General features: G+C 34.1%; 2 protein-coding genes across 5 annotated transcripts; both read left to right on the forward strand.

Annotated features, from left to right (window-relative positions):
* Positions 1–518: 518 nt before the first annotated feature.
* LOC111005210 (Plastid-lipid associated protein PAP / fibrillin family protein) lies at positions 519–3382 on the forward strand. Its single transcript, XM_022276638.2, has 4 exons — positions 519–918; positions 1412–1535; positions 2049–2228; positions 3078–3382. Exons 1-4 carry the CDS (start codon positions 667–669, stop codon positions 3266–3268), a joined length of 747 nt encoding a protein of 248 aa, XP_022132330.1. The 5' UTR covers positions 519–666; the 3' UTR covers positions 3269–3382.
* A 995-nt stretch (positions 3383–4377) lies between these two features.
* Positions 4378–9628, forward strand: LOC111004612 (Tetratricopeptide repeat (TPR)-like superfamily protein). Of its 4 annotated transcripts, XM_022275677.2 has the most exons (5): positions 4378–4620; positions 4711–4844; positions 5091–5285; positions 6280–7854; positions 8365–9628. In XM_022275677.2, exons 1-4 carry the CDS (start codon positions 4606–4608, stop codon positions 7697–7699), a joined length of 1764 nt encoding a protein of 587 aa, XP_022131369.1. In that variant the 5' UTR covers positions 4378–4605; the 3' UTR covers positions 7700–7854; positions 8365–9628. The 4 variants fall into 4 exon arrangements, with proteins under 4 accessions (XP_022131369.1, XP_087984301.1, XP_022131370.1 ...); XM_088128175.1 differs by lacking the exon at positions 4378–4620 and having other exon boundaries at positions 4709–4844; positions 5101–5285; XM_022275678.2 differs by lacking the exon at positions 4378–4620 and having other exon boundaries at positions 4710–4844; positions 5189–5285.
* Positions 9629–12388: the final 2760 nt, after the last annotated feature.

Below are 12388 nucleotides of genomic sequence, written 5' to 3' on the forward strand. Positions count from 1 at the left end.
GTAATACATGTCATTTCGTATAATTTAAAAAATATTACTTATTGAGATTCCTTACTAAAAAAATAAAACAATTATATACATTTTTTTGTATACTGCAGACTTTATAATACAACTAATATCTATGACTATTCGGACAAGTTTACTACACTTCGATTAATCTCACGCGACAACGGTTTAATCCTACAATATTTGTGCCGACCAATATATAAGAATCCTAAAGTAGGTGATCATCATAGTATTTGAATTATTAATAATTTATTTGCCGTTTATATACTCATAGAACTTTATAATATAACTACCAATAATTTAAGGTCACATGTTAACAAATTTTACCAAAGAGGTAATTTAAAATTTTAATACACTAACAATAAATTTGAGAATTAAAACAAATTAAAGAAAGAAATTGAGAATTACCTAAAAAAGTTGGATTTTTTTTTTGTTCATAGTTGTCTTAAATATTCGAAAAATAAGGATAAGTGGTATATTTTTCGGGGTGGGCATAAAAATCAAAAGCGGGAATCTGAAAGATAAGGCTGCCATAAACTTTGCTCACTTGGCCGAAAGATAAGCCAGTAATCCATCTCGTGGGTCCTACCTGCGATTTTCTCCCGCCCACATTGCGGTGGCGAGGCAAATGATACCGTTCGGTTCATCGTCTGAACCTCTATGATTTCCATGGCTGCCTCGGCTACTTCAGTTGCACTTTTGCCGGCGAAATCAGTATTCAGAGGGCGTGTTGAGCCGTCGAGATCGAAGTTTCTCGCTTCACGCTCAACATCGTCGGTTCCATGTCAATCCGCTTCAATTTCATCAAGCTCTTATCGGCGCAAACCATTGGTGATTTTGGCGTCGGTTTCGACTTCGGATCCTCAAGTTCGAACGGGTCCAGATCATCTCGTTGCGTCCATCCTCTCGAAGGTAATGTTTTCGGACTTTCTTGCCTTATTCGGGTTTGCATAGTTGGGACTGGCTCTAGGGTAATTAATAACTTTTTTAGGATCTGAATCGGGAAATCGTAGTAGAAAAGGAGTAGCAAACAGATGCTTTAAATGGTGGCAGTGAGTGGTGTTTGAGTAACGGAGTTTCTAAACTCTGTGAAGTGTAGTGGGCTTGGAAATTTCCTCGTGGACGTGGATCATTCAGTTGGTTAAGTGAGCTAACATGATTTCTGCTCGAGCTTGTTCAGGAGGATCTTGGTAAAAATGTATTATCTGTAGTAGTAGAGTCCCGTTGACTGTAATTCTAGACAGTGCCATTAATTTTTGCTCTGATTTCAGAATTTCTATTGCAAAAATTATATGCAGTAGTAAAGTTCCACTCACTGACTGTAACTTTAGACAGTGCCATTTTCATTTTTGCTCTGATTTCAAAATTTTTATTTGCGGAAAGCTGATCTCATACTCTGAAGCAGGTGACACAAAGTGATAGAGGAGTTTTACTAACTGAAGAAAAACATAAAGAGGTTGCTGAAGTGGCTCAAGAATTGCAAAATTACTGTGTAAACGAGCCTGTTAAATGCCCTCTCATATTTGGAGGTAATACTTGAACAGTTCTTCCGTTTGTTGTTGGATATTTAATCTTTTCGATACTATGAGTATATGGGGCCAGTTTTACACGTACCTCTAACATCATGGTACATTTTGCCTAACTTTACAGTTTTTGGCTTTTTGCTGTTGAGAAACTGGTATGATTTTAATATTTTTAACCTGAGATTTGAACTCATTACCAAAATAGTGATTTTCTTGTCATATATATTCTAAAACACATTTACTCATCCTGCAAAGGACCAGCCTATTTGATCAACTTCGTTTTAGCCAGATTGGTGTTGTCCGTTTCTTCTCAGTTGTTGCAGGGGTGAATCGATAGAAGTTTGCCCCCTCTCGGTTCGCTTAGATTAAGAAAATTATATAAAAACATTCAAGATTTTAAAGTTTTCTATTTAGTTTGCCCCTCCCTACATTTTCAGAATTCCCGAAATTTCTGGCTCTGCCATGTTGTTGCTCATTTCTCAGCTCTTGTTTGGCTAACCTAATTGAATCCTATCTCAGATTGGGATGTAGTGTATTGTTCTGTACCGACATCGCCTGGGGGTGGATACAGAAGTGCAGTGGGTCGCATTTTTTTCAAGACAAAGGAAATGATTCAGGTTGTTGAAGCTCCTGATACTGTAAAAAACAAGGTGTCCTTTTCTGCTCTTGGGTTCTTGGATGGACACGTCTCCTTGACAGGTAAAACTCAAAATCTGCCTCTCTAAAGAATAAAACTTGAGAGTGAGACATCCATTCATAAGCATATCAGAACTTTAAATAGATATCTGGAAAACTAAGGTCTCAGTGACATAGCTGTAATCTGTGATAGATTCTTGATTTTGCTGGACTTGCTGTGGATATTTGTCGTATAGTTCTGGCAACTAGTTTTATAAAAGGCTGAATTTTAGATGATTTTTTAGGGTAATACTTTAAAGTAAAACACCTGTTCTTTGAACAATTTTGAAAGAAGCATAATACTAAAGAAACCCAATACTTTTTAATTTGTGTGCTTCTTTCAAAAGTATTTAAAGGAATAAGTAAAAATATTACTTCCACTCTTTTAAAGAAGAACTATTTGTCCCAAATATATAACATATATCCTAAGCAAGTCAACAAAAATCAAGAAGCTATGTCATTTCACTGAGGCCTTAGTTTTTCAAGTGCTTCTTCTAGTACTTCAAAATGCTTGTATGCGTGTTTAAAATTTTCAAATAAACAACATGAAAGTATAGAAAGTGATTTTAGGGGCTAAGAACACCCGAATACTAAACCCGTCTTAAGGCTAACTTAATATCATGATCGGTGATTTTAGACATCCAAGTTTTTCATTCTTTTTAAGTTCAAGTAGAGATTCAAATCTCCAACCTGATTTATACCTTAACCAGTTGAGTCATGTTTAGATTGGCAAAACATAAGTTTTTATGCGTCATGAATCTGAAACACCATAGATGCTCAGGACCAAGTTTCCAAATTTTAAAAGGCCAACCATTACTAATTCATTTGGCTTGCTATGTTTCATTTATTATGCATTTTGGTATATGGATTTAGGTAAACTGAAGGCACTGGACGATAAATGGATTCAAGTTGTGTTCGAACCACCAGAACTGAAAGTTGGGGGATTTGAGTTTCGATATGGTGGCGAAAGTGAAGTAGAACTCCAGATTACGTACATAGATGACAAGGTTCGACTTGGGAAGGGATCTAGAGGTTCATTATTTGTTTTTCGGAGACGAGTTTGAAGCTACTAAGTTAAACTGAGATTAACGCTTATCTCTATGCTATTTTTGTACCTCGAGATTCTCATATAAAAAGCTACAGATTAATATTATTAGAGATTAGTGTTTATTATTGCAGATTGCTTGGATGAATGTTGGGTTAAACTGTATATTTTATCTTTGTAACTCATCAGGTTTATTTGAGATTCGTAATAGACAGATCAAAATGACCGATCAGAAGTAGTGGTTTTTTAAGATGAAATGTTTAATATTTTTTTACTGAGAGAATTCATGAGCAGGGCGTGCTTCAGAAGAAACGATCTACGAGTCTGTATTATTGGGAATAACAAAAATATCTTTAAATACTCAAATTTTTTTAGAAATTATTTGAGTTTTAGCAAAAGCCACCTTCAAGGTTGTATCGAAGAGAACATTGAAAGAAAATGTTACTCTGCGAAGAATAAGATTCATTAGTACTAGATTCATAGAATTAAAACACACTGGGAAGAAACATATCAATATTCCTTTAGAAACACCAAAAATAAAATTCCAGTGGGAAATGAGACATGTCGATTTAGGTTTTTTTTTCTTTATTTTCGTTTAAAGGTTTTATTTTAATACTGCATTGAATCTTACCTATAATTATTGTTAGTAAACTAGCAAGAACTAAAACAAGGTTGCCTTTTGATCGCTGTCTTACTTTTTTATATGTTAGTTGGAAACTTAAGGATGAGAGTGATGTCTCAAAATGTAATACTATAACCATAACTCTACTTTATATCATATTCAAGTTAAGTCGTTTAATTATATATATATATATATTTTAGATTTTAAATTTTATATTAAATAAAAAATATAAATTTAGGTTGAGTTGAATTTCTATATTTGAATAGTCATAGTTATTCTCTTTTATTTATTATTATTTTTAACTAATTTTATTTTAATTTTTAAGTACAATACTTATGGGGAGGAGGGACCAAACTTCGACCTTGAGATAGGTGTCTTAACCGTCTAGCTAAGCTCATGTTAGCTTCTCTTTTAATTATTTATTATTTTTTATCGTTAAAAATCAAATAATAGGTAAAATGGAAATATATACAATGGATTTCGGGCCCAGCCCAATAACATCTCGGGAATTTCCAAAAATGTAAATAAAAAAAATAAATCGAAGAAAGGAGGAGACTGCAGTCTGCTTGGAGCGGCGACGAAGACGCCGTCGGAGCGCAGCCGGCAATACGGACCTCGCCGCAGCCGTCGATTTCACCGGCGTCGTCGAAACTTTGGGCCTTATATGTAACATATTTTCTCATTTGCTTTCGAATCACGAAGAGAAATCCAGAGCAGAATATTCGGCAATCTCGATGATGTTTACGGCGGTGAGCCATCCTCCATCGTACTTTTATCATACACTTCTCTGTTCAGAAATTTTTCTATATGTTGGTTACTTGTTCTTTTTGGTGGCTCAGTTGACAATTCAATCGCCACCGTCCCACATTATCGTGTTCGGAATTCTGAACGGAGCCCTTAACTCCTTTAAGCGCGATATTTCTCGGATGTTCGCCATCTTTTACGGTCAACCTAACATTGATGCAGTGGTGAGGTAAAATGACTACACACTTCGATGCTTGGACTGAAAGGAGTGCGAAACTGCATCGAGTTTGCACTAATTAATCGGCCCTTTTGTTTGTTAACATTAAGAAATGGAGAGCATCTTCTTTGTGCATGTACATCATCTTGTTTCTTTGCCTGCTCTTAACTTGGTTCTGTTTAAGTGATTGGTTTCCTCCTCGCTTTTTGATGCTATGAACTTCACTGTGTTTTCTGATTCTGATTATTACATGGGAAGGTCTAAAAAGGACGAGGATTCATTCCCTTCTGCTGTTAAAAGTTTGATGACAACTGTTGATGACCATTGCGAGTTGAGATCCTTGGATTGCTTTTCAGAAAAGCATAATTTTGATGGCGAAGGAGATCCGCGGGCTGTTTTCAACGTGTTGGACGCTCTGCTCAAGGGTAGTTTGGACCGTTTGAAAGCCATGAGGTGATTTTGCTTTTTCTTTGATTATGATTTAATCAGATTTGTTTTTCACTTTGGTGTTGTAGTTTGAAATGTCAATACATAAACATACATTTCTTCAATGTGAATGTGGATAGATGAAAGCCGTCCTACTTATTTAATGAATAACACCATATTGTTTGGCCTTGTTTAATGAATGGAATCACTATGTCGCTAAAACATTGCAACAACCAGAAATTTTTACCTGCACTAACACTAACTGCAGCTTAATTTATTTGGCCTTATGGATCCTTCTATCTAAAGGATCTGATTGGAAGGTATTTCTTATGTCAGCTTATTCCTGTACTTAGTATGTGATAGTTAGTTGTAAGTTAACTTTGCTCTTGAGCTGTAATTCTGTCATGAGTGACCATCAATGTAAAGATTTGGCCGGACAGAAGGGACACAAAGAATAGAGTATGTTTTGGGGGGGGGGGGGGGAATCAGTAAGGTTTTAGGAAATTTGTGGGAAGTAATGGAGATCTTGGAGTTTTGAAATTCCTGATTCTTTTGACTAAATACATAGATTCCCCTGTGTGCGCGTGTGTTTTTTTTGGGTAAGAAGAGAAGCTTTCATTATCAAGATAGGAATTCCTCTCTGTTTATTATAATGAAAAAAAATTGTCATTTGATTTGATTGTCTGGGAAATGAGTCCTTTCACATCCACCTATAGATTCACTCAAGTTAAGTTGATACAATTTGTTCTGCTTAGCATTGGGACGATTGCTTCTTTCTTTAGAGTCGAGTATTCATAATTGATATTTGAGTGCAATGTCATGTGATTATTGATATCCTATTATTTCTCCTTGTGATGAGATAAAAAAGTTAAAATTTGATGACTGATGGAATCTTTCACTCTGTTTTGATCTCCCAATTATTTTTATGCTCAGTATCAGATAAAATATAATGATTTATATGTCTTTCATGATACAAAGTACAATCTTGTAGAAATATGTTAAATGTGTAAAAATTATGCAGGGAAAGCATATCTTTAGCGAAGACAGGTCTTCAGAGATGCATTTTGGCGGCCGTTCAGCCTGACCACAGAGTCATGGTTAGGGATTTGTGTTTGAAAGGAAAGTTAGGAGCAGCTCTTTTGCTTCGGAGAAAGTTGATAAAAGAAGGTTTTGTTCTTGATTTACTCACGCACAATTATCTTCTTAATGGACTGTGCATAAACTGTGATATGGGGATGGCAGATTCTCTTTTTAGGGAAATGTTAGAAATGGGTCCTTCTCCCAATTGTGCCACATACAACATTATTATTAAGGGTTCCTGCCTTCATAAGAATATGGATAAAGCTCTTGGCCTATTTTATACTATGGCTAATAGTGGCATTACGCCAAGTAGAATTACTTATAACATACTTTTACATGCATTGTGCAAGAGAGGCCTTTTAGAGGATGCTAGGAAGCTTCTTGAAGATATCCTAGATGATGATATTGAAACAACAGATGACGTAATCACATCAACTATACTAATGGATGGTTGTTTTAAAAGTGGAGATATGATTCAGGCTATTGCTTTATGGGATGAGATGGTTGAAAAGAAGACAAAGGTTGATGCCATCGCGTATAATGTCCTTATTCATGGGCTTTGTTTGAATCAGGACAAGAAAATTGCATTTGGCTATGTTGTTGATATGATTAAGAGAGGTTTTCTCCCTGATATTTTTACATACAACACTCTAATTAGTGATCTTTGTAAAGAGGGCAAATTTGGCGAGGCTTGCTATATCCATGATGTCATGTCAAGAATGGGTGTTTCTCCAGATCAAATTTCATACAAAATGATTATTCAAGGTCTATGCATGTATGGAGATGTTATCAAAGCTAATGAGTTTCTTCATTCCATGTTAGAGAAATCAATGGTTCCCAAGCCTCATATTTGGAACCTGATAATTGATTGTTATGGAAGGTATGGAGATCTGAGCAATGCATTGTACATCAGGGATCAGATGTTGGCTACCGGTGTGCTACCAAATGTATTTACTTATAATGCGTTGATTCATGCACAAGTTAAAGGAGGGAACATATTTAATGCTTATTCTCTGAAAAAGGATATGCTCTTGTTGGGTCTTTTACCTGACGTCGTTACTTATAATTTATTAGTAAGTGGCGCGTGTAAGCGTGGACAGATTCGTTTTGCCCTTCAATTATACGATGAGATGCTGAGAAAGGGATACGAACCAGATAAGATAACATACACAGAACTAATAAGAGGTCACTGTATGTGTGGTGACATGAAGGAGGCAGAAGATCTATTTATCAAGTTACATAAATCTGGTTTGCCAATGGATATTGTTCCTTTTAGAGTTATTTTTGAAAAGTACCATAGAATAGGAGAGCCTGACATGGCATTTAAATTTTATCAAAGGTGGTTGGCAATGATGGTATGAGGAGTTGTTTATCAAAATAAATTATGCAAGGTAACAGCACTGTTGTTTTGTGTCACAAACAAACATAGGGGATTGGCGTCAGATCCTGTTTACTGAGTTATAATTCAGCCTTCTGTTTGTGGACATTTCTAATGGGCAATGTTCTCCTCCGAGAGGTATGTGTCTAAGATCATGCTTTATCCAATATTTCTTAATCTGTTGTTGTCTTCTCACAATTGTCTTCTCACAATTCTAGTATTGATGACATTGATCTCCTGTCAAGCCTTAGGGGTAGCCCAGTTGGCAAGGGCTTAGGGTCTCTTGATCATAGATCTCAAGTTCAAACCTTCTGGTGAACTTAATACCAAAAACTCTCGATATATCCCGGGTCCGAGCCTTGGGGTGGGCGTGGGTGTCCCTGGATACGGGGGAGCTAAAGCTCCGACTCCAGTTATAAAAAGAAAAAAACATCGATCTCTTGCCATAAACTTTCTACTTTATACATCATGCAATATTAGAAGCTTTCAAGGTTTATATAATATCCTTAGGATTTCCAGCTCTTGTTCTACTGTTCTCGTTGATTGGGTCTTGATCTTGTTTTCAGAATTATATTTTGGGGACATTTTCTGATGCAAAAATCAAGTCTGATTTATCATTGTAACTGTTTTCACTGCCTTGTGAAGCAGATGGTGCAGGAAACATAACACTCTAAGAATCCAATCGAGCAGGAAACATAGCACTCTAAGCATCCAATCGAGTAGGAGATTTGGAAGGTGTTTTGGAGAAGAACTATAAGCTGTATGCTCCTCTTTCGTGATGGGTTTATGCAGCTGATGGACTTGAAACTGTGGCACAAGTATCTGCCTGGTTTTATTGTGAAGGCATGATTCCACAACGATGAGGATGCAACCAAGATCACGTTCGAGTAATTGAATGCAGTCATGCCCATGGAGTATATAGTAACTTTTGGTCGTATAATGCAAAGTGGCAGAGTTACATGTGATTTTGCGGTTAGATCTTCGCCTTATCAAACTGCTGTTACTACGGGGTGCATCTTGATGTGCAGATCCTATCTCGGTCATGTTAACGCTGAATGGCGAAGGTGAAGAGCAAAACAAACTTCATTTTCTTTCATCAATCCAAGGCTTGAATAAAACAAAGTAGCCATTATATAATGCATCATTGCATTACACTCACTGCTCTTATGGGGACCATCATGCGGTACAACTTTCCATTACCCTTGTGTATTCTGTCAAACCATGAACACCATAGATGCTACAGACGAACCCGTGGTTCGAGTAACAGTGTTGATGCTAATCACTTTACAGAGCTGATCTGGTGACTGAAGACATGTTGGCGAAGGAGACGGTTTGTTTGGCCCTGAATCATGGAATCGAGCTGTTCTTTTCCTGAGACTGACCTCCAAATCTCCTATCCATAGGTTCTGGACCCCCCAACCGAAGAAATCGAAAAAGAAAACGATGTTTAATGCATACATAAAAGCGTGTTTGTACTTGGATCAGAGGGAGTGGGTAGGGAGTGAGTTAGAAAGGATGAAACTCTGGAAAGAATGGTAAATGTCGACTTCAGACTTCAGAGGGGGGGCCCTTATTGCACATGGACAAGGGTACTAAACCAATGACTGGTGTTGTTTGGCCTGAAAGTTTGGAGGACTGTTTTTCAGTGGCAGTGAATATTTGACTACTGCCAAGGATTCTTCAGGGTAAAAAGAAAGATTGAAGGACGTCGAGCCAAAACCACTTTTTCAATTAGTCATTCTTTGTTTCTTAGAGTGTGAGATCTCATCTTTTTTTTTTTCCCTTCTTTTGTTTTGGGGTATCACCAAAAGTTTACTATTTAAGTTACAGTTTGCATGTTATGTCCCCTAAACTCGTGGCGTGGCAAGGACTTGGATATTTCAAATAGTTTGGGTAACGTTCTTGTTTTTTATTCTCGTTTCCTCATTTTTAATTAAAAAAAATGGAATTGTATTTGATAACTATTTTTTTCTTTTAAAAAGAAATAAAAACATGTTTGGTAATTATTCTTGTTTTCGATTTTTAAATAGAAAAAGGTTTGTATAAAAATTAAAATTTTCAATTAAATATTCAGAATATTTGGGCAATATTTATGTGTTGATATATATTTTTTTATGCATTTTATAAATTAAAAATGATAAAATGATCTATGTTGTAGAAAAAATTGGAAACAAGAATAAGAATAAGAAACTTAAAGTATGTTTGGTAATGTTGTCGATTCTTGTTTCTCGTTTTCAATTTTATTTAAAAACTTACGTATTTGATAATTATTTATATTTTTTGTTTTTCATTTTCCTAGAAACATTCCTAACATTTTTGGAAACAACAAAAATAAATAGATTAATAAAATAAAATTATTGTTTTATCATTATTCATAAAATAAAAATACTGATTTATCATTATTGACTTATAAAATGAATAATAAATACTAGAAAGTAATATAACAAAATATGAATATTTAATTTAAAATATCAATTTTCATCTAAAATTTTTACTTTTTGAATTTAAAGTTAATTTAGTGGTTACCTACTTTTTTTCGATAGACAAGTTAAGAAATAATTATAAAAAATAGTTATGTTTTTCAAATAAGAAACGGAAATGTTGCCCTCCTTGATAACATAAAATAGTGCTAAAGATGATTTTTCTCGATACGTTGGAAACATGTATTACAAAAATAAAAGGACTACTTGAAATTTCATTTTTCTTAAATTTAAATATCTTTCCTAAACAGCTTTATTAGTTTTATGTTGAATTAAATATACTACTTGTATTATTTATAGTTCAGAAACACATAGTTAAAATTTAATCGTCTTGATAAAATTACAAAAATATTTTTTAACACTGAGATTCTTTTCAAGTAAGGGAGAGATATGAATTTATGACTTTTTTTATTGAAAATTAATACTTTAATCAATTGAATTATGTTCAAGTTGGTACAACGAAAAATGAGCCCATAATTTTCCACATTTCTTTAATATTCAATTGAGCTCTAGATAATGAAAATGAAAGGAGGAAGGTTTCGACATAAATCTACTTTGTCTTAAATATTTAGGGTGAATGATCAATCATCATTTTTTCTTTAATTTGATGCTCAATTTAAATTTGTTAGTTTATGTATTATTGTTATTATTTGTGTTTAAAAATAGGAATTTGAACATAAATAATAACATAAGTTGAACTAACCTCACATGTTTAAGTTCATAAGTTGTTTTAATAGGTTTTGCATTATATATAACTCTTTCATAATTTTAATTTTAATGGATATAATTTTGATCACGAATATTAAAGAATTCAAAAGAAAATTATTTGATCCCGTTCATGAAGAAGAAAGGAATTTGGTAGGATAATGTTTGTTTTAGTTTCCGACCATTGATAAGTCTATTTGAGATTTATTTTCATAAATTAGTTATTATGTTTTGTCTCATTTACGAGATATGTGACTTTGTTGTGTTTGTGATTTTGTTGTTAGTGTCCACCTTATTAACATATCTATTTGTTCTTTTTACGCCGATCTTAACTAGTTTACGAGGCCGGTCTTTTTTCTTGCAATATAGTCTGAATTTTGAGTTATTCAATAGTACAACAAATACACTGTCGGACTTTGTTATTATTATTATTATTATTTTTAAGATAATACTTTATTACATTTTCTTGGAAAATCAACTACATAAAACCAAAAATGACTAATTATTAATTGAATAACAATTTCGTCAACGTCTTAATTAACTTGCCAAGTTATTTTAGCCGGATCACGTGGCATAGCATGGTAAAACAACATACTCAATGTTTTTGCATACGGACAAAATTTTTAAATTAAACGCTCCTTGCATCTTGATATCTCAACGTTAATTATTCGATAAAAAAAATTGTGAGTTCTCATCTCACCCTACCTACGTACCAAAAAAAAAAATAGTGGTTTTATAGATTATCCAATTTCAATAATGGAAAAATCAAATGATAATGTAGGCATAAATGATAAGTCGGTGTGAATGTATTCCCTGAGAGATAATTTCTATAAACTCAACTCTAGTACTGCTATGGCTTCTAACCTTAAGACAATAGTTTATGAATTATTATACGAAATTTAGAGGGGAAGTTTTGCCAACCTCTTATAAATCGTTGTTTAATTCACATATATATCGGAAGGTTGCAGCAAGAGAAGAAATTTGATTAGCTTAGAAAATGGGTATATGCCTGATCGAGTTGGAAGTTGACTAGTCCTTAGGTTGCCTTTGATAGGTGATGGTCCACGCGTTTGGCTAGAAGAGTAGTCTAATACCATTAATCATTTAAAAGCTCGAATCTCTACTTTACATGTCGTTTTTTAGCACAACATGTGAGGGTGAAGAATCAAACTTACAATCTCTTGGTTTGAGATATATATCAATTATCGTTGAGTTATGCTCGCTTTGACTCTACTCTACATGTTGCATCACTCAATGAAATTGTTTTCACTAAATGAGTAAAAAAGTCACAATTTAATGTTAGAGTTACTTAAGTGTTGATTTATTTACTTAAATTTATAATGTATACAAATATCGACCATTTTTCATTGATTGAATTATGTGGCATAACAACGGTATTGGTTGTTGAAAATATCAGTGATTTAACAAAAATAAAATTGGACTTTGTTTTTCTTTTATTTAATTCTTTTTGGTGTGTTTCACTTTGA

This window comes from Momordica charantia (assembly GCF_013281855.1).
Source record: "Momordica charantia cultivar OHB3-1 chromosome 8 unlocalized genomic scaffold, Mcharantia_2.0 BLBB01000008.1, whole genome shotgun sequence".
NCBI classification, from domain to species: Eukaryota; Viridiplantae; Streptophyta; class Magnoliopsida; order Cucurbitales; family Cucurbitaceae; genus Momordica; species Momordica charantia.